At 40.3% G+C, this 22,692-nt stretch overlaps 1 protein-coding gene across 1 annotated transcript in view; it reads right to left on the bottom strand.

The window, feature by feature from the left end:
• Window positions 1-22,692, bottom strand: part of FSHR (follicle stimulating hormone receptor) — an 80,909-nt gene that overhangs the window by 33,049 nt on the left and 25,168 nt on the right. The window contains exon 2 of the mRNA XM_069799925.1: window positions 16,169-16,240. Coding sequence (XP_069656026.1) covers window positions 16,169-16,240 — 72 coding nt within the window. The remainder of the gene's footprint in view (window positions 1-16,168; window positions 16,241-22,692) is intronic.

Raw genomic sequence — 22,692 nt, 5'->3', positions numbered from 1 at the left:
TCCTGGACTGGGGGAACATGTGGCTTCCAGGACCCAAAGTCTAGTGACAGCTTTTCCGAACAGACCATCTTGAAACAGATGTTCCCAGACACTTCAACAGACAGTTCTGAAATGCTTTAAGGAAGTACACAGGCACAAGAGGCCTCTGGAGGACAGTTCACTACTAACTCCCATGCATTACAGGAATGGGAAGATCCAGAATAGCAAGTGCCTCAGATATGCACAGTTAAACTTTTTGGCTAGGAGGGAAAATTGTAAAAAATTCCTTCTTACTCCTCAGTTCTGGCATTAAAAATCTTCCCTGGCTTATGAGAGGACTCTGAGTATTCACCAGAGCAAATCATGCAGTATGTTACACCCACTTCAGTGAAAATAAATCTCCATGACTTGACCCATCATGAGAAAAATATTAGCATTGCCTAATGTTAAACACAATTACGAATACAGACATTATCTTACAGCTGCTAACACCATCCACTACATCTTTCAAATGTCCTCCTGAAGGGATTTAGGTTTCTCTTACTGAATGTTACAGTCTCCCTGTGAAATACCTTTCTCCGGCACAGAGTTTTCCTTCCGTCTTCTTTTCTGTTTGGATTCATTCTTCCCTTCCATAAAAACTACTTACCATTTTTGTGGTTTGTGTCTAACTGAGGCCTTGACCCTACCCAAAGTCTTATCCCTGAGTTTTGGCTCCAGGCTCAGCCAAGACCCTACTGCATAAATATTTACATGATTGGGGCCCTCAGATATAACCTACCTGGGAAAAAGATATTCTTTTATGCTTCCAAAGTTAAATCCAAACCTCTACCTTGTAACAAACTGCCAGAGAAAACACAAGCACCAGCAAGAAGCTACTAAGTCAAAAGCTTTACAAAACAAGCGTGCACTGAGGGTTATTTACCTGATTGTGACACTGCGCTATCATAAGCAGAAAAAATTAACATTAAGCCCAAATCTGCAGGTTCTATATCAGAGGATGCAGAGATGACATACTATACAAGCATGGGAATTGCATACAACCTCTAACCCTTTTGCCAAGTTGCCGACGGCAGCAGAGGACCCTGATTCATACATCTAGCGTCTTATCTGAAAAATAACTGAACAGCTTTCACTATGAAACCTTGGAAAATCACATGCTTCCACCTGAATTTCCCAGACACAAATAACCCTCTTCCTCAGCAAACACTGCAAGACTGCATAAAGATAAGAAAATCTCAATAGGGGGAAGGGAATGTGTCATAAAACTTAGGCCAAAATTCAATATATTAATGTTTCTATGTTTGTGTGTATATACACACAATATTCCAATAAAAGCAATAAAAATAACAGACCCATGGCCATAGGATGATGTTTACTCACCCAAATCCTCCAGCAGCAGCCTTTCTGCCCATCTAACCCCATTTACATGGAAGTTGCTGATGGACACCACGAAGGGTCTCTGCCACAACTACGCTGTGTAACTCAGGCTTGTAGAAATGCAGACAAACAAAGGCTTTCTGCTATCGTCTGCTGTTGTAGTGCTCTAACAATAAAGTCGTCAGACTGGACTCAGCCCTTTGATGGGGAGCCCTCAGTACCGATGCCCTCAGAGGAGTCTCCGTAGGCAAAACCCTTGTCCAAATGAAGCAAAACCCTTGAGAACCCAAAGGCAATTCCTGGCCACTGGGGAACAACCTGTTTCTGCTATGTAAGAGCACTTTGATCTCCCTGGGAGCCCTTCTCCTCCCCATTATCCTGGGTCATATCTAACTGGGGGCATAGAAGTTGGAGCTAGAGTAATGCAAACACCCTTATCTGAAGTGGTTCTTCTTCATCAAGGGAAAAGTAGGAGGAATCTTTCTCCCCAGCCACAGTGCTTAAAGAAGGAAGCTGAACAAGAAACGTGGTTTGAATAAAAAAAAAAAAAGATGTTTTCCTTAGAAGTTGCTGTGTCTATTCCTTTGCTGTACTGCATTGCATATACTTATGATGTTTTTCTGCCTGGTTTCCTGTATCAGTGTAAACAAACTGGAACTTACAGTGTTTTCACAGCACATAAGCCTGGCAAAACCTTTTTTGTTTCCAGTAAAACACTTTGAAAAAATATGAGGGTGGGGAAAAAAAAAATCCTGAAGAGATCCCAAACCACAAAAATTACCATTTGGAAAAGTCATGTTGATGAAATACACTTAACAAAAATAAAAAATTAAAATGAAATCCATCATTTCTGATTACTATCATTGCTTTAGTTGAGACTGAAGGAGATTTCAGACTGCAGCAGAAGGCATGGAAATCCATTGGTTTTAATATATTTGATCTGCATTTACATTAACATTCTACATCTTAGAGGAGTGCATATTTTCCTGTAATTTTAAATAAGCATTGTCTCTAGGAAGCACACAGCTCAATACACAAAAGGACACAGAAGTACACAAACTTGAAGGCAATCCCGTGAGAGCAATTTAGTTCTCGGATTTAAAGGAATATTTTGTGTATGTTAAATACTGAATTAAAAACTAAAAGGCAACTGCTATATTGTTTTTTCCATCGGACTGAAAACAAAATATGTATTTTTGGATTATTTTAAGAGGAAAATGAAGAAACAAATATAACAGCTTAAGGAACATGATCAGAGCTCCCTCTGAAAGATGTTCTATCTTGAAGTTACCCAAATCCCTAGGGATTTGGACTGGATCCCTGGACAGGAGTGCATTTTTCTTACATGCAGAAAGGTGCAGCAAACAGAAAGCAACCAGCAGTACCAGCACACACCTCATTCTTCTACACAAAGGTAATAGGGTTTCATTATATTCTGTCTATTAGTCTGAGGATGGCTCTGCCCGATGGCTCTGGTTAAGAGATTCCCCAGGCGAATCCCTTGTGCCCCATGCCTCGCTGGGAGCCTTCAGTGAGGACAGATTAGGCAGCAGATAAGTACAAGGGCTTTTAATTTTTTATTATTTTTTTTCCCTGGGGGCTAAATTACTGGTAACATGAAGTGGGTACTTCAAAATGGCAGGCTCAGGACTTGTCTCTACAGTGGCACCTATTTAACTCGAAGACCACACAAAGCCCCAAACAAGATGTTTCAGTTTCATTTGTAGAGTAATTTTACTCTGATTTAGTTGATCCTAATCAATTTAAATGTACTTCTATCTTTTGGTTTTGGCTTTTTTTTTTTTTTTTTTTTGCTTTTAAGTGGCACACACTTCTTAGTAATCAAATTTCTGTATATCTATATATCAAAAATATCTTATTTTCAGTTAAATGAATGCAACTGTGCAAGCATACAAGTCCCAAGAAGCCACAGAGAGAATACTCCATTTATGTATGAGACCTGTTAAAAGAGATTCATGCTATACGGTGGCTGCATTTCTGCTCACTTTTTTCTTTATGTGCTGCTAAAGTCAATTTCAGGACATTCATCCACTGAAGACTGAGAGGAGCAGAGAAACTCACAGTCACTTGGGTATGACCTGAACTCAGGACACTCCTATCTCCCATCCAGTCCTGTGACTCTCCTCGATACATTTTGCCTCATCATTCAAACTGTCCAGAAGGGTAGCAACAGGATGCATGCTCTCATATCCTCCTCCTCCTTAAAGACGTGCAGATGGAGACTCGTTAGGAGAGCTAAGATTTGTGTGTGACCTGACTAGTTAGTAAGGTGCCAAAGGAGAAGAAGAAAGACCCCCATTAAACAGGGAAGAATGCCTTTGATTTTCCTTTGGGTCACATTTAGTCAAAAATAAGGTGAAAAGACTCTATTAGATGTGACTGGCAAAATCTTCCATTTAATCCAACCTTCCCACAGTGCCCACGGTGGAGCGTGGTCACCCACTGACACCCCAGCTCTGCTGCAGAGCCGTTTCAAAGTCTGGCCAAAAGAGACTGCTGCTGAAAACCAGCTGCAGCGGCCTTAGCTTGCAATGAATCACCATCTCCTGAGGGCACAGGCTGAGATCACCATCTCATGGTATGCAAGCAACCTACCCATGGGAAAACAAACCATTCATCACACGCATGCGGACTGGACATGAACAAGTGACCTAGAAATTTGAGGGGTTCCAAGTCCTATTACCCTCTGCCTGAGTCATTCTCCTACCACATGAAGCTTGTTGTGATGTGTTTTTTGTGGGCTATGGGGTGGGGAGGGGGTGGAGAACAACCCAAAGTCTACTTTGTCATTTAGTCCTAAAATTATGAATAACTTACTCAAAAGACAAATAAAAGAACAAAATGACTATGAAAGAAGAAAATGTGGTAGCAAGGGAAAAACTTCCTTGTTGTGTATTGTATCTTCAGTTGAATTCCAGAATAAATCTGAATGAATTATATTTTTTAATTTGTTTAACAATGCTAATAGTCACCATGCACTAGTGGTTTTAGCAGTATTTTCTCTTTATACGTATGACTCAAGAATTACCATAGCAACTTGCTTCCTAATTAGCCTTCAGTTACTAACAATCAATACGATTAGACAAGGTCAGCACTGGAGTAAGCTCTATAGATTTTTAAAAAGGCTACTGAGAGTCAGTAACAGCAAGAAGAGGAGGAGCCGGCTCTTGGACCATCTTCCCCAAAGGATGGGCACTGTTCTGCTATTACTTGCTCTCCTATGAACAAAAGAAGTCGTGGCAAAGGAGAGCTTCACCACTTAGCAGACTGCAGAAAGCTTTTAACCTGCCAGCAAATTCACAAAATATGGAGAACAGAAGCATCCTTCGATCTGCAGATAAAAAGATGCCTTACTGTCACATTGCTGGGACTGCACACCACCAAAATCAAGAATAAATATGTCATGGATTTTTATCAATGTAGCTACATCTGAAATCAATCTCCCTGTGTGGGAAGGATCCCTGAAATCTGGAATAAGGTGAGACTGGCCAGTTCACAGCAAGATGCTCCCTGGGATTTAAGCCTGTGCAGTGCTTGGCTGAGATCCCATTAGGAAGCCCTCCCTCTAGTGACCTGAGTGATTGCCCATCGCTGACACAATTTCCCCCTCATTTTTACAGCCTGTTTCAGTTGTTAACATGTTATCTCTTACCCTTGAAAGCACAGTGCCTGGCAGCACAGTAGGATGAAAACATAATGTGCTGTTCAGAGGTACTCTGGGTCCTGGGAACACAAAACAGGCTCCTTGGTACTGACAGATGAAAGCTCATGAAAAGCCACTTTACTTGTTAGCATGTTTAAGTCTGCTACCAAGAAACACAGGCAAAACCAAGCTTATTTTTAAATAAACAGCATGGGTTGTCAATTATGCCTAGGCACGCGGCTGTCGCAGTTGAACTGTCATCCATTGACTTCTGTAAAAATGTGCTGCCGCTCGGCGCTCTCTATTCCCCTCCGGAGGTAACTTTTCTGCTGTGGTTGTGCCTTCAGCCTCAGCTCATCCCGGCTCGCAGTGCTGGGTCCCCAAACAGAGGGTAGGGCTCAGGGAACAGAGAAGCCAAGACGTGGCACGTGAGGAAAACGTAATGACAAGACAGTCTGGGTAGTGCCGTACGATGGCACTTCAAGCCATGAGCTTTGAGGCAGTACGTCTTGACCTTCCTCTGCACAAAATGCCCCGAAGAAGAACGAAAGGGTTTTAAGCTCAATAAAGGCAGTTTTTATTAAAATATAAACTAGGGTAATTAACTTCAGAGCTGAAAAACCTTGAAGGATATTGGAAGAGAACTGAGAAGAGGTTATATCCCCCTCTACCCTGACATCCATTGCCTTTGGAGAAGGTTTGGAGTTCTTCAGTGGTTTATTCCAAGTGCCAGTAGGCTCTGCCCAGACCTCTTGCAAAACCCTGTTCATCACCCCCGGGGCTGCTCCCTGCTCCCCAGTGCAGTTTTTGGGTGGCATGTATCCATCTCTGGCTTGAAAACCTCATGCCACTTGTAGTACCTCAAAGCTGCTGCCCTCCAAACATGCCCATTAGCTCACAAAGGGACCCAACCCCCTTTCCCGCAGGGAGCTCTGCTGCTGCCTGTTTTCCTAAAGAGCATTAGCTAATTGGGAACAGAAATAATAAATAAGCAAATGCTTTTCCCCATATCGTGCTTGCCCCTTCTAACAGCACAGATGGGAAAAGCCAAAATCTTAAAAATCCAGCACAAGAAGTCTTAAAAATGTGGAAAATAAAGCTGAAAAACATATCATCATAAAATCTCATTCAAAAATAAAAGATAAGATTGGCAAAAGGATTAGACATGTCTAATGAGCACCTTCACTTCATAATTACACTAGAAAGGATAAACACTTCCAGATAGAGATGTAAATCTTTCTGCTCTTGAGCAGACAAGACAGACAGAAGTAAATGATGCTTTCAAAAAACAAAGACTAGTTTAATTCTGTCCCCATGTGAAATTCCGCATTATTCCTTGTTTTAGTAAAGAAACTTCACTGCACAAAGACAACACAGAGAGACCATTCCAGGACTTTGCACTGAGCAGCTCATTATTTATTGGGTGCATTTCTCCTCCTCAGAGCAGAAAGCACCCTATAAGATAGGCAAAATATATTCTCCATCTGGACAAGCTATTCCATAATTATTCCAGAAACATTCTCTTGAACATCCTCCTTCAGCAATTGGCATCAGCAGCTCTCAGGGACGAGGTTCTGAACTGGGAAAGCCACCAGCCTGTCCCTGTCCTCAGCTCCTAATCCTCTGCTGACTGTATTGGAAAATGCACAGACACCAATAGTTTTTCAGCATTCTACATTTCTCTCACAATCATTTGTAATTTCCATCTGTGGTGTTGGCTCCCCAAGCATTCAAAATATTTTCTGGCGTAGTATCTGTCTACCATTCTAAATCCTATCAATTTAAATATTTTCCAGACTACTCTATGTATATATATACACATGCATGTATGCAAGTATATATGTACATATATATTCTACCATGCAATAAGTGTTTTACTCACAAAAGGTACACCACTCTTACTTATTTTTAAAGAATCAAGCACATATATGGGAGTCTTCATCAAGAACAGGTTCCAGCTCAAGAAATCAAAGCAGATATTCACAGTATTTTGCGAGCAAATTGTTCTTGGCTTGGTCACAAACCAAACAATGGGCACAACAAATCTCTGGTTTTACACCTGGGATGAATTGGGGCCAGCAATGTCTTTGATAGAAAAATCAAAATGCAGCTCACTAATAACGATAAAATGCTCAGCTGCCTCTCCACTGAGCAAAGCAGCCACCAAACTAATGATTAAATCCCCATCAATCATTTGGCATAATAGAAATAAAAGCCGTGCAATATAATGTTGTCAGAGAATCAACATGTCCTGCTTAGAAAATAAGTGTCTTGACTTCATCTCAACATTTGTTTTCCATAAATGCTGAGGTTTCTATCAGCATTTGTATAGCAATGGAAAATAATCCTTGATTGCAACATGCCAATTCCACTAACACTATTTCTAAAATAAACAGAAAAGCTAGATAAAATTAATATGGGAAGGTGTTTCTGAAATCAAATTACCATTTCCAATCTGGGCCAGCCTTCCTCTTTCTATCAAACAATATTCAGTAGCGGCAACAATACATATTGAAGAAAATCCCATTTAGAGCAACTCAGGCACAATTTCAAGTAGGTCACACCTTTTGCACCCACTCACTGGTACAGTTACATACACACACAAGGTTAATAGAAAAAAATCCTATAAAAATCTATTTTCTAATAGCAGCACTTTTTAAAGCAAACCCAGAAACTAGATATATCTGGAAGGAGATGGCATTACGATGGCTCTTGGGATATGCCGTCACCCAAATTCCCACCGACTTGCACCGGCACAGCACCATGGTGCAGCAGGAGCCACGGACTCTCGACCAGCCCGTCTGTCACGCGGAGGAGATGGAGGTGCTACGTGTTTAAGCTGAACAGCCAAGTGAGGTGCAACCACTGTAATTCTGTTCTGAATGCATGTGTTTTCTCTCAGAACTGCTTTGTTATTCAAGTTCACACAAGAATGTAGATTTTTTTTCTTTCTTTTTGGTAGAAAGAAGCCCTTTTATAATAATCCTCTTACCACTCTCTAAAGAAATGTTTCTTGACTTTAATGTATGATGATCTTTAAGGTCCCTTCCAACCCAAGCCATTCTGTGATTCTATGATAATTCTGAGTTCTCATTTCATTTTCTGGTATACATATGTAAGTTTAATAAATGTATCGCTCAGCCAGCTTAAGAATTATTTTATGTTTCTTTGCAAATATGTATTTTTATATTTACAAAGTCACTTAGACTGTCACTGATTCTACTTTGAAAGTACAAGAATCTCATAATAAAATACAATTTGAAACTTTCTTTACTTCAAAATAGAGTGAAGCTCCTGGAAGGAAGAGGTGGAAACTGAAGAAGTGACACATTTTTAGGAAAAATATTTGACTCTGCCAGCAGCCATCTTACATTTTACAACACCAGTTCTGGCCCCTTTTGAAACAAAAAAAATCCACCCAAAAGCACCCGAGATGAATCTCAGAAAGTTGGCCAGTAAGCGGACATATCAGCCTCTTCAGTATGCATAAAGCATATCCTGCAGGACAAAAGAAATATTATAGTATTAGTTCTGCACCATGGGATGACTATCAATTCTGAGGCTCCTTGCTACCTTTATCAGTTGCAATAATCAGCTTCATGCCCCTGATGCAAGGACCTAGAGTAGGTTGCCTTGCCAAACTGAATGATTCAGAAAAACCTAGTATCTCTCTATGAGCAACCACAGAATGCTAAACCTGCAGTCCATCTGGCCCAGTATCTTGCTCTAGAGCTTGGAGGGGAGGCCCAGGAAATGGTGTAAGAGCAGGGCAAGACTACTGAGAAATAATAATTGAGAAAAAAAAAATCTTAATTCCTAACATTTTCATTTGGAGAGGTTTTTTTGACCACTGGGCTGAGAATTTTCTTTAAGAACTGTGCATTTCACCCTCAAATCTCATTTTGAATGAATGAGGCTACTTCAGACGCACATTTAGATATGCAAAAGAGCTATGTTAATTTAGCCTGCACTTAATTTTATCTGATTTGTTTGCATAGAGGAAGGCAGAAGAACATTGGATCAAAGTTTCCTCCTAAAGTAGAATGGGAACTCACACAAGCATTTGCCCACATTTCGTCTTTATAAATTCAGGTAATCCGAACAGTATGTCGCTGGGGAGAGGCATTAAAGCATTTAGCGTACATTCAGGCAAGTGGATTTCCGTTTTTTTGCTTTACCTGTCTCTGTGTCTAGACAGCTGTAAAACAGGGACCAGAAATTATGTCCAAGATGATTCTTCCATTAAATACTTCAGTCTCTAATGCTGGCTTCATACCGATATAGTTAGCAAAAAAAGATGCTGCTAACAGTTCATTACCACAAAATTCTTTCTTGCTTAACAAAAGGAAATAATGACAAAATGTATTTTCTTTTTTTCTTCCCTTTCTAAATCTCTTTTATCAAAGAAAGCAAGCATCAAGATACCAAACCACACAGAAAGAATTATGGAATACTTTCTTTCTTGTACTCTAACATGTTTCAATTAAAATATGCAAATATTAGCATGATTTTCTGGGACTTTTTAAACAGAAAAGTTAGCAAATGTTGATATGGACACTATGAATTGATTTTACATTTCCTAGCTTCTTCTGTTAAGGGTTTTTTCTTTATTTGTAATTTTGTTCCGCCCAAGCATTAGGAAAAGATTGAGATCAGGTTATGCATTTACAGAAATATAACAAAGCTGTAATTAAAATCTCTGCTCTTTGACATCAGCAGTGAGTTACTGACATGGATAATAAAATTCTACTTCACTGTTTTGTAATTGTGCAAGGGATGACAACAATAACTGCAAGTGTAAGATCTCTTCCACAGATAAGCTTTGGCAGGGAAAAGCAGAACGCCAGGTGGTGATGCAGCAAAAGGTTTATAGATTATAATAAAACCACCTAGTCTTTGTTCATTACTTATTATGTTTAGAACACAAGGCATAGCTTCTACCTTCAGGAAATCAACGGAATTAAGAACACACCAGGCTCCCTACGTGTTCATACCAAACAGTTAAGTTTGCTGTCCAAGGGGTGATATTTGCAAAGGCTGCAGAAGGCTCATCTGAAGCAATAGCCCTCCTTCGAGAAGAAAACGCACCCAAGCCGCTCTGCTGGCGGCCGTAGCGAGAGACAGCGGCAGAAGGCACTGTTCCGACCGGGTCCTCCACCGACGACGTGTTACAGAACCCCGGGGAGAAGCTCGCAGAGCTGCTCGCCTTTCCAATCCCATTTGTAGGAACCCGTTTCAAAGGGCAGAGTGTAGCGATGGGCAAACGAAGACTGACGCCCTGGATGCTGTTGGGCTAAGGAACGCGTACAGCACGTGTAGCAGAGGATAAGCTTTCTGACGTGATTTTGCTGCTGAACCTGAAGTGCAAGCAACCCCTCCAGTATAGAAAAGAGACGGTTCGAAACCGTGGATCACCATCAAACATGGACAGTCAGCTGGCATGGGGGCAGCTGGGACGGGCTAGTCTACCCCCAGGAGCTAGGAAGCCTCCAGTGATCGCTCACTGCCTGACCACCAGCCTGTGGTGGCTGGGCAGCCTTTGGTGCCTGCTGACTTGTGCAGGATTAGACCAGGCAGACGGAGGGGAAAGCCCCGTATCATAACAGTGGCCCCATTAAAATATTTATTCTTTGGGATGTCAGCCTGAACTTTGAATTTCTTTGCTTCTACTGGTTACTCACCTTGATGTTTCTGAACTCTAGTCCTCTGTTCCCTGAGAGAAAATGCATATTTAGACTCATTTAAATGCATTAAGTAGCATACTTATTTTCATGCCCTGCCCTTAAGATGCAGAATGTTACACATAACTTCCTATAATGTAAATTAGAATTTAATATCCATGGAGTTGCACCTTGAGAATATACCCTGAAGTATTTATTACCAAAGCATGATCATTACCTGATTCAGCACATATTTTGATACGTAGAATGCACCGTGTCTTCCTTTCACCGTAGGGATGTAAATAAATATTTTTGTAAACATGCACTATTTAACTTATATATCACAGCAAATCCTCCAAATCTGTATTTTGCTTCTTGCAAAAACATAAATAGCAGATTTATCCAAATGATGCAACAAAAGGTAGAAAGGAACTCCTGCTTAGAACCAATTTCCAAATGTCTTGGTTACACTGAATCCTAACCATTTTCTCAAAATAGCTTTAATGATCTTATTTAATCACAGCCTTTTGCATACCAAATGAGGCAGCACACGATACACTGCGCAAGAAAAGTTGGGGAAGCTGCAGAATACTGACCAGCCGCCTTGGCAGCAGAAGACACAGACTGCTCATCCTTAGGTGATCATGCGATTGCTACCTCCCCGCCTTCCTTTTCCACCTTTCTGGGCCGTATGCTGCCAGGTGTTACAGAATCACATGCTGGGGCTGAAGTAAACTGATTTCAGGAGCATGTGGGATGATGGACATCCCTTAGCCATTTGCTAGCCCAGGCAGCTTTGACGGTTATTGCTGAAGAAGGTCTGGATAGTGAATCTACCAATTTGCCAAGTTGTTAAAACTTGCTAAATAAAACGAAGACTTCCCACTGTGACAAGTTCTCCTGATGAGACTTTTACAGTCTAGCTAAGAACTTTTCTCCTTCCCCACTTGCAGGAAGAGAGATCTGCCTTGATTCAGCAACATACTTCAGCACGTGCCTCAAAATACTCTATTGAATGGCCTCTGCTGTCCTCAAGTATCTCATCTCAGTTTAAATAAAACATTAAAGGTAACTCAGTCTGATGTAATTAAGTCAAAGGGAAGTGTGACCTGCCTTTTAACCTACAGGGGCAAACAGGAGAGATTGTAGCATCATACATCAGGTTAGTTGTTGTATGTGGAATAGGCTGGTGCCCATGTACCTAGGTCACAGGCCAGCAACATTTGTTCATGTGAACCATCAATGGATCAACAGTCCCAGAAAAAAACTCACATAAAAGCTTGAATGCACTGAGTGGTTAAATAAATACATGATTCAGAGCTATTTTCTCTACAAATTCATGAGGAAGCTGTAGGTAGCTGGTGTATATATTCTTGCTGTCTTCCATAGACAGAAGACATCAGTTTCCAGGAGTGCCAACTCTGGCAGATTCCATCAACTCTAAATTTTTAACAGTTTCCAGAGTTTTCAGAGCTCATCAAGGATTTGGCTCTGCAAGCCCTCTTAACCATAGCACGGTTCATGTTCTTAAAATGTCCCTTTGCCAAAATCTGTTAAAGAAATCCCCTTCTTTCATTACTCCAAACTACAAAGCAGGGCCAATAAAGAAGATTTTTCTCTGTGACATCTTCTAGTTCAAGAAATACTTCATCCACATGGCTGAATTTCCTTGAGCCGCACACAGGTTAGATTTGAGAGGGAATGATGAAACAAGGCATTATGTTTTAGCTTAAACCTTCAAAAGAATAAATAACTGATGATGAATTTTCAAGGGCATTGTGCCTCAAGATACAAATGTGAAGCCTATTTGTCTTGCATAGGGTAAGGCAATCAGACCAAACTTCTTATAAATACGATGCCTGAATCAGGCCTCATTAGACCAACATGCACAAGTCTACTTTGCCACCTTGTAGTAACAGGAGGAAACTTAGCAAGAGAAAAAGGGAGGCTTCGATATTGCTTCAGACTGTCTCTCCTCCAAATTAAGCACTTGCAGTGTGGGCTGAAGATGACATAGCAGCTGCAGAGCATGTTGAATTGATTTTGCCAGGTATGTGCCTGCATGGGGCTGCTTTTTAATTTAGTAACTGGAGGGTTAATTAGTTCTGGGAGTGTAAACAGGTTGGTTAAGCAGGAGTCCAGATGAGCTGCCACGTTCCAGTTGGCTAAGACTTAGGAGCAGACTAAATGTGTATCAAGAATAACTAATCTGCTTCCCCGGCCACCTGTTTGCTAAATTAACATGAAGCCAGAGCTGTGCAGAAGTTGGTGAGCTGCTACCAATAAGCTGGTTAGGCTGTTCCTCAGATCTGTGGGTTTCTGAAGTAGTTTTCTATAAGAAAATTTAAGTTGCACCTTTAGTAAGAGAAATCTCAGATAATTAGAGTCTGTCAATTTATTTCATAACTTTAAACATCTTATCTAAGAAGAAAAGAAGATCTTTCTCCTAGAACATGCTTGGGAAAAGTTGTTTCTCTATATGACAGTCTGCAGAATGGGTATTTCATGGTTTTTCAGTAACTGAAAGAATTTAGATGGGTGAGAAGGAAATGACAAGCTAGAAATAGTTCAAATGGGCTCTCATTCTTTCAAAAAACTTAAAAATGGCAAAAGCATTCCAGTGACAATTTTTCCAAATAAAATTCCAGTTTGTGTTTTGCCAAAAAAAAAAAAAAATTGGATGAAAACCAAAAGATTTTGACTTGGTAACTAAAACTGGAGCTTCCAAGGGAAGGCAGATAAGGTGCTCCATGCCAACATTTCCACATCACACTACTTTTTTGCATTATGAGTCATGGTCACTAGTGTCCATTCTGGAAAGTCCTTGGACAGTCCCACTGGAAAACAAACATCTTTCCTGGGTACGGTGACTGAAGCCTGACTGGAAGTATCTGGAAGTGTTTGACATTTGTGGCAAAATACATCTGTTCAAATCTCTCAGCTGTTCAGGTGTTTAGGAGGAAACTAAAATGCATATAGAAAGCAGGAACACTGAAAAATGTTATTGAAGGATTTTTCTTTGAAAACCAGAAATTTTTGGTCATTGTATTCAAAAGCCTTCATTCACTTTGAACGCAAATACAACAGGGTTAAGATTCTCACGGAGGACTCATCTCTGATTTAACTTGTATTCAACCAGCTCATCCCCAATGGATGATTCCAAAGACCACCATTCCCTGCAACTTCTGGGCTTTAAAACCTCCCCCGGTCTCAGAAACACAGTTAGAAGTGATCTAATATTGATAAAAATCATGTGTACAGGTATGTTGGACTGTATGAGATACTGCTTTTCTTCAGTAACACACTCAGGAAATACTGTCACTCTCTTAATTTTTAGTCTACTTAGTTCTAGGTGAGCACATACATCTACTACATTGAAGTATCTCATTTGTATACATCAGGCTATCCACATTTTACCATATGGAGGTATCACATTATTAATAGCTGTTTTCCTTAAATAGACTACAGTTTGCTTTAATCTTCCTTTCCGTGCATGATCTTGCAAGAGTAAAAAGGCTTTCATACAAAGGCTATGTTTTTATATGCAAATCTATCATTTGATTATACACTTTTTTGTCCCTACATTATCATGAATATTTCTGATGAATGTTTTATGGGCTAGGTTTAGGATTTGTGAGCTATTTCAAATTTTATCTGTTTGCCATATCATCTGCAAATACCGCATCTTTGTTGATGTTGATTGGTCTCATTTACATATTTATCACACTTTTATGCTCAAGGATGTTTTGCTATAAACTGTCTGTCCCCATTTCTCCTCCATGTACTACTAGTACATAGATATATTTTCAAATTGAGCTCATTTCCATATATAATTTTCTTGGTTAACAATAAATCACTACTTAGAGACATCCTAGTCAATGCGATAGCTACCTTCACACATATCTGACATATGGTTTCTGAGTAATTAAAGATAACGGGAGCAGTTTACAATGCACTTCATAGTCCAGATAGCTCAATGATTTTCCATAAGGACTAGGCTAACAGGAACACCGCAGGACTGTCAACCCAAAGCTGATCTTATTCCTAACTGGAATAGGAATCCAGTTTTTTTGGTAACTGGTAACTCCTGGCCACAAAAAATAAGACTTTCTTTTTCTTTTCTCAAGAAAAAGGACCATTTACAGTGGTGTTTGATGGGCTTATGAGGGTCCATATCCATGAGTGGGGTGCAGCAGCTGGAGGTTTTTTAGTGTGTACCACGTGCCAGTAGAAGACTCCTGAACCTACAGTGATGCCCTGAAATGGATCTTGCACTTCAGAAAAGGCCAGGTGCCATGCGAGCTTTACTACTTGCTACTAACCAGCAGCTCTTCAATCATTCTTGCATGTTCACTGCTTGTTCTTCATCCATCCATCCATCCATCCGTCCGTCCACCCACCCACCATTCTCTATGTTCAAATTCTTTTCCCTGTCCCCTGCCATACCTTCTGGTGTGTTCACCTGCTTGCTAAATCCCTTACTTATGCAAGAGTACAAGGGAAAAGGTTAGAAATGATGCAGAGAAATGTCAGCAATCTATTCCTTTTTAGTTTTGCCATTACACACACAGCACTGAAAAAGGCACTGACTTTAAAGTGCATTTCCCCACTCCCACTCAGACTCCTCTTGGGTCAACAGCCCGTTTGTGACCCTCTCCTGTCAGGGGGCAATTGCTGGGTGTGTTTCTAAACAAAATGCTGTGATTTGCTCATATATGAAATAATTCGGAAAAATGGTATATGTCCCAAAATAGTTCAGGTTGGACAGTAACATTTATAATTTCTGGTACTAGCACCAGTTAATCCACAGATTTTCTGTTGCTAAAGAATGGCAGGAAATATATTACTAAGAATTTTTTCTTCTAGTGGTGGAGGGCTGCAAATACATCCACAACAGTATACTAATGAAAATATGATACATCCGTTCGTCAAAGGTGCTCATAATTGTATCTCCAGGCTTATCACTAAAATTCACAGAGATTAGGTGCTTGCACCGTCTATGTGCTAAGATTTTTGGATCTATCACCTGTAAGAAACTTCTCTCACACATCCTGCCAGCTGGCTCTGAACACACACAGAACAATCCTATTTATTCACTAGTGAGAAGAGAATTGGCTGACCTGTTATGAACAGGAGTGCTTTCCTCCCCAATCTTTCCACTGTTTCATTCCAAAATTCCCCAAATAATCAGTTGCCCATGATCTTCTGCTATGGCACTGTATTTATTAAATGCGATGACACTCCATTCTCAACCAACCCTTTGACCAAGGACTGCCCACTTGCTGATATAAAAATGTATTTATGACAACAATGTTTTGGAACATGGTGTTAAAAAAAAAGTTTCTATTTTTTTTAAACAGAAAGATGAAAGTAGATGAAGCTCAGAGATAGGGGCTTGCTCAGAGGCCATAAAAGGAGTTGCAACCAGAAATTGCTGTTTGGAGCAAAATAGTTGTTTCCTCGTAAATATTGACATAATACATACATTTTCTCCAGGTCACCGAGTCCTGCGAAAGCTCCTTTTGGAATGACTCTCATCTTGGTGAGCACAAATCTCCTGAAAATAGAGAAAATGGGGTGATCATTCACTATTCACAACACAAGACTGCTTTGGTAGCCTTGTCAGCACAGGAGAGGCCTTTATCACAGGTACAAGGATAGTCTCCAGGCTGAAGGCTTTGGTGTCTAAACACAGCTGTAATGTTCAAAGGCTTCATGGGACTCCAACTGCCTTCCCGGCCCCAAATTACAGCGGTGTTGGGGTACCTCTGGAGCTCCTCAGGGGAAAAAAGCAACTGTCAGTAGTTACAATTTCCCTGTTTGCTTCAGTAAGAAATGCAGACCCGCTCGCCGCAGCTTTGCCGTGCGCTGGGAGGGGACCGTCTGTCTCATCTCGACCTGTCTTTTGAGAGATGCTCAAGCACAGGATGAAGCAGCCCTCTGGACCCAGACCGGGCTGAGTTGCTTACGCAAGGTTGTAAGGTGGTACGTGCACGCTCATGCAAGATAAGCCTTAACCTGCTGCACAGATAATTTAAGGAGTCAGCTACTATCTCCCATCAGTGCAACTTTAATATCCTTTACTGCTTCTCGCAGTCTCTCTTCTAATTAGTTCATGATGTGCCACAAAACTGGGCCTTTGGAATGTACAACTTGATCACACGTGCACCAAGACAACATTTTAATCATTTTTGGAAGGTCACAGAATATGCTTTATGAAGAAAAAATATTTAAAATGTCATATGAACCTTTTTGTAACCTGGGCTCATCCCCTTTTATCACAATAAACAGAGGACTACAAAACTTCTGATGGGCACTCAGCAAATGAAAGGTAGGGTTTCTACTACTCCTTGGAGAAATAAGGTGTTATCTGGGTAGTTGTTTTCTTTCATGCATTTAATCATTCATAGGTAGTGAGTGCAAACAATTGCATATATTAACATGACCTGCTCATCAAGATACATGCTTCACATGATATGCTTATGACTAGATGCCAGGTCAAGAAAGCATAGCTGAGACACGAGAAAGCCCACAGAGTTTTCGTAGAGATTTTCTGCTGAGAATAAAAGTCATATTCAAACTGCCACGTATTAAACACCAAGCAGATAAATAAGCAAGACATCAGATAATATTGGTTGCATTGAGCGACAGTTGTTAAAAAATGGTATTTTTCTTTAAAAAAAATCACTTGTGTTACATATGTGAATATCACCCCGTGATTCAGTTTCTTAGCCTATTTTCCCATGGAAATGGAAATGAATTGTTTTCTGAATTACTATGGATGTCTTCTTTTCAGTGAGCATGCCTCCTGGACTATCCCTCGTTTTTATCGTCTCAGAACTGGTTTTGCATGGCTGCTTGAGATTGCCTTTCAGCTCGCGTCTGTGCTGCCTTTTTGTAACCTCTGCAGGAGGACAGAAATGGGAACTCAGCCTGGTATTACCTGCGGTGTAGTCCTGCAATTTTTAACACAGTACCTCCAAAGTAGAGACTTACTTTCTTACCGTTCGCATAAAGTATTCATGCAATCCTCATCTATTTTTTATTTCAGCTGATTAGTTTAGAATTTTCATGGGAGATTATCATGTTTTAATCAAAGTCTTAGGGAAAAAAGTAATATTCTGATAGAATACTACTGTGAAAGATTCCTATTTTTTAATTGTAAGTCTTTAGTAGAATCTACTCCCTCATTTAGATTCCTAAATATGAGTTAATATTTACTTAAGTGGGACAAAGTCAACGCACACCTCACCTAGCTCTAAAGATGTCACTGTGATTACACCAGGAGAGAACTTGGCCCCCCACATTTTTAAACACTGAAATTTATGGTATTCTGAGTCCCGAAAGATGATGAAGTCAATTTGGTATTCCATTATTCTTGTACTATCATTAATGTAAGTCAGAAAGAGCTCCAACACACTGTCACACAAGAATTACAGTATGAGATCATTATGCAAATGTTAGAAGGATTAACGAGCTTCCAGAAAAGGCCTAACCTGGATTAGGCAATTTGTAAAGACCTACTGAAAACACGGCCAGTGTAATGCATGCAAAGCTATGGCTGTGTTTTCAGAGTGCAGCTAGGTACAATGGATCCTTGCAGAACACCCAGCAGGCTTAGTGCTACAAAGCTGAACCATCAGGAAACTCTTTAACTTTGATCTACTTTGAAACCTTTCCTAAACTCTCCTTTATAGAAACGCATGCCTAATTTTGGAGACCTAGAAAGCAGGCTCTGTCTGAAAAGCCACGTATAATTTTTTTTATGGCAATGTTCTAAAATGAATCCTCTCTCTGCAGGCGCAGATCATCAGGACGTTTGCAATTTTTTAATTAAACACTGGCCTATGCCATGCTTCACCACAACAACAATTTACAGCCTGATCCTGAAACTAATTAAAAGAAGGGAACCTCATTCATAGATGAGGTTACCTGTATGAGGAAAGTCACGAGTGCATAGAAGTAAAAATCAAACCTTGAGTTTCTTTGTTGAATACCCTGCTATCCTGTGTTAATAAGGTGCCAGAATTCAGGAGCCACGTGTCTAATGCCCTGGAGCAGTTTAAGTGGAATTGAAGTTTAATAGCCAAAGTCTCACATTCCACTTTAAAAAATTAAGGTTAATTGTCTTTAAACATCTCTGAGTAGGCTAATAAAGTCAGCCTTAATGGTGTAACGAACACTGAAAATTAGAGTCAGCTACCTGTTGAATTATCAACTGTATAATGAATAGGAGTCTATTATAACTAGCCAAATGCTGTACTGTCAATAAATCTCACCAATTAGGCTCCAAGAATCAATCTGTACTTAACTTGAGATACTGGCTGTTCAGTACCAATTCTTTCCAAGGTACACGGGGAAAATAATTGAAAAGCATTTCCTTGGTTTTGTTGCTGGCATTATTTTAGGGTCAAAGAAATGAATACAGCCCACCTTCATTCAAGTATATTTCATGTCAAGACATGTAAACAAAAGCACTCTTTAAAAAAACATGTGCTTATTGGAGAGATGCGGTATTTGGTCCTAAAAAATTATGTTAGCACTTAGGCACCAGCAAGGAAAGCACTGAAAAGCCTGAACACTCAGTGCACGGTGTGGAATTGAAAACCCAGAGCCAGGTGCCCGCCATCAGGCGTGAGAAAGGGTAGGCAGAAAGTTGGGTGATCCAAAAATCTGTACGCAGAGTGAGCCCCCAGGAAACACTAAATCTCATCTCCCAGAGCTTTTAGCTCTGCGTCGGAGCTGCAGGTGTAGCACCGGCCTCAACACACGCAGGGACCCCCCTGGCTCGCAGCAGGCTTTGCCGGGATGGAGGAAGGCATCGCGGTCTCTCGACGCAGCCCTGGCAGCCGAAGCACAGACTCAGGGAATGGGAGGCCTGGCACCAAGTCCCCCCTCAGCCCGAGTGGTGTAAACTCCTGTATTTCATGCCCCAGGAGGATGGTCAGTGGTCAAGGATGGTCAGCGGTCAAGGGACCTCTCCCTGCCTAGGCTCAAGCATCGTGCAACCAGGGCTAGGCTCCTGTGCCACCAAAGAGGACAAGGGGGAACTTAACCCTACCATCCTCTCCAGAGGCATTACAGTTGGACTAGATTTCCCCGAGACAAATTAAAAAAAGATAATGACACTTTTTTTAAGTCCAAAGTCCAGTGATGCTAATGTTATTTGGGCTACAGGAGGTCCCAGAAGTCCTAGCAAGGACTCCAGTGTTGGAGCCAGCAGAAACTTAACAAATGAGAGAGCAGAAACAAGCCCAGCGAAGGAAACAAGCCCCCAATGGTAACATGGTTATCCTGCACCATGAGAAGGCAATATACATGGCTGGAAATAGAAGAACGGCAATATTAACTATTGCTATTCCCTACATACAGAAGTATAAGCTAGGTTTAAGTCTGGCCTGTTGGCCCATTGCTTCTATACACGCCTTGATATCCAGGAGAAATTTCTAAATTCTGATCTAAATACATCTGTTGAAAGTGATTCTTGGGAGTTTATTGATAGGAACTGAAGCTGTCTGCTGCAGTTGTATAATCACACTTATACTTTACATATTTATATATATATATGTGTGTGTTATGAATTATAACAGAAATACTTACTTATATATATACATAATATGGCTTAATAGTTAACTGATTTTTACCTACTTCTGTTTTCCTTACCAGTGAGAGTGTTGTCTGTTAAGCAGTAATGTCCTTTTACGTCTGGAAGAACAGATAAGCTTACAGTCAGACTGTATTTCTCTGGACTGAACATGCACAAGTCCCACAGGTTTTTCCATGTTTCATTTTTAAGTGTTTTATATGCCGCTTTATTATAGCATTTTAGTTTGTCTCATGAATGGGTGTGAGTAAATTCTTGTATTACAAAACTACTAAAAACCTGTTGCTAATTAAGGCTAGACCTGTCAGGACTAGGGCAGAACTACCTCCTACTGATTTGTTTATTTATACAGGGATGTCTAAACCTCGTTATTTAAAACAGTGGGGTCTCAGTTAATGTGAAGCCACTGACACAGGTGACTTACACCGCTTTATATCACCGTGAAGAGCAAACAACCCAAATACATCTCATTTCTGTATGGCTGTGTCTAGTATAAGAGAAATATCATAATGCCAACTTAATCTCAAAGCCTCGAGAGGACGATGCAAACAACAGAAATTAGCAGGTACGGGTAAAATGTTCCTGAATAACCCTCTAACATTTCCAGTTATGAAGAGATTGACTGAACTTTTCCTAAAATAGTCTTCTGCAGCTGACGCAGTTCAGGCAGACAGGACATAAGACAGAAAGGGAAAAAAATACCTCCAGAAAAATTAACATTCTTCCATCTAGCCCCACATGAATCCAGTGACAGAAATCAGACCGACCTCATCACGAAGGGATGGAGGACTGGACGTCATTATTCAAGTATCTGGTGCCCAAGGTATGGGTGATTAAAAAGACTTGGTAAATTACAAGTTAAAAAAAAAGTAGACCCAGAGGGGTCATTTCTGCTAAATGTCTCTTGAAAAAAAGTACATAGGAAACACATGAATTGTGCCCACTAAGCAAATCAATGTAAATACAGTGGGTTTGTAAGGTTAGCCATTTATGTGCAAAGTGATGTATTTTGCATATTCATCAAATGAGTTCTCAGACCCTGGGCCGACAAGCTTTTTCTTGAACAACTATGAAGATGCTCTTTGGCTGAAATTCATAAATTCTCCACCAGAACTTACTCCCACACCGCACTGGTGCCCACTCCTCCCAGCCCCCTTCCTTAGCATATCCCCCCCCCCTCCCCCAGCAATAACCTTTCACAACAAAGGATTGCGCTGATTATCAGAAATTAGACTAGTTAAAAAAAAATAATTTCTGCTTCATAAAGCATGGTTGAATTTAGGTCTTTCAAAACACTTTTTAAAACTCATTTCTCAGATCTATTTAAGTCACACACAGTTAATCAGAAAGTGTGTGCATTGTAGAATTATCTTCCCTGGCTCATGTAAATTGCAAATTCATGATGTTAAAATGAACTATATCAAGCAGATACTATAAACTTTATAATTTAAGGACCAAAGGAAAATAAAATAAAAAGCCAAAAAGATTCGGTGACTGTAATGCTAAATCACCAAATTTGGTTCCAAAGAAATAAATGTGATAGGATTTTGAAGAACATTTTACTTTAATCTCTGAGCTAATAGACTGATGTTATCACCTTCTAATCCTCTGCAGCAATGTGTATTTTGTCAAACAAAGATTTACAGTGAAATTTAATTTACTCTCTGTGATTTTTTTGGGGTTGTTTCTTTGTTTTTGTGTCTAGCTTTGGAGATGTGCTGGAGGTTCCAGCACAAGCAACAGATGAGTCTTTGCTTTACATCAGGAAAAGACAAAACGATGCCATGACCTATTTAGCGTGCTCTGATTAAATGCAAAAATCATCAAAATCCTGTACCCTCTTTTTTTTCCGGTTTTGCTTGATTAGTCAATGCAACAGTGAAGGACTATTTTGCTTCTCATGCTATAATAGGAGACAAATAGATACTGCAGACTGTGTCCCAGATGGTGTAAATCAATTGAGCTGTGTCATTTTGGCCCTAAACATTTGTCCTAATTCTCACTGGAATGAATCATGAGATTCCTCTGAGCTAAATGTGTTTTAATTTAAATTTATGAGGAAGGTTTCTGAGCCCCCAGCTCACTGAAATGGGTTCACATTGCCATACGACTTCACTATGACTAGGGTCTGGTTCTAGTAAACACCTCACTAGGAAGGGGCATATGCAGATATACATGAACATGACAGTATTTTTCCTAATCAGCTGCCTAGGTGGAAGAGCTCTGCAACCTATTAAGGAGTTTGTAGCTGCTTTCAGACATAGCTATGGTTTCCCCTTCCTACCAGCAGGCAGAGAAGAGTCCAAAACTCATAAATCGGATGCTAAAACATCAGGCTTCAAAAACCATCAAGCTAAACGCAAAAAGATCAGGTTTATTTGCTTTCTGGTTTTAAAGTCTTTAGA

This window comes from Haliaeetus albicilla, chromosome 13 (genome assembly GCF_947461875.1).
Source record: "Haliaeetus albicilla chromosome 13, bHalAlb1.1, whole genome shotgun sequence".
In the NCBI taxonomy this organism is placed as follows: Eukaryota; Metazoa; Chordata; class Aves; order Accipitriformes; family Accipitridae; genus Haliaeetus; species Haliaeetus albicilla.
The sequence above is the reverse complement of the archived record's forward strand: the minus strand, read 5'-3'. Positions and strand labels throughout refer to the sequence as shown.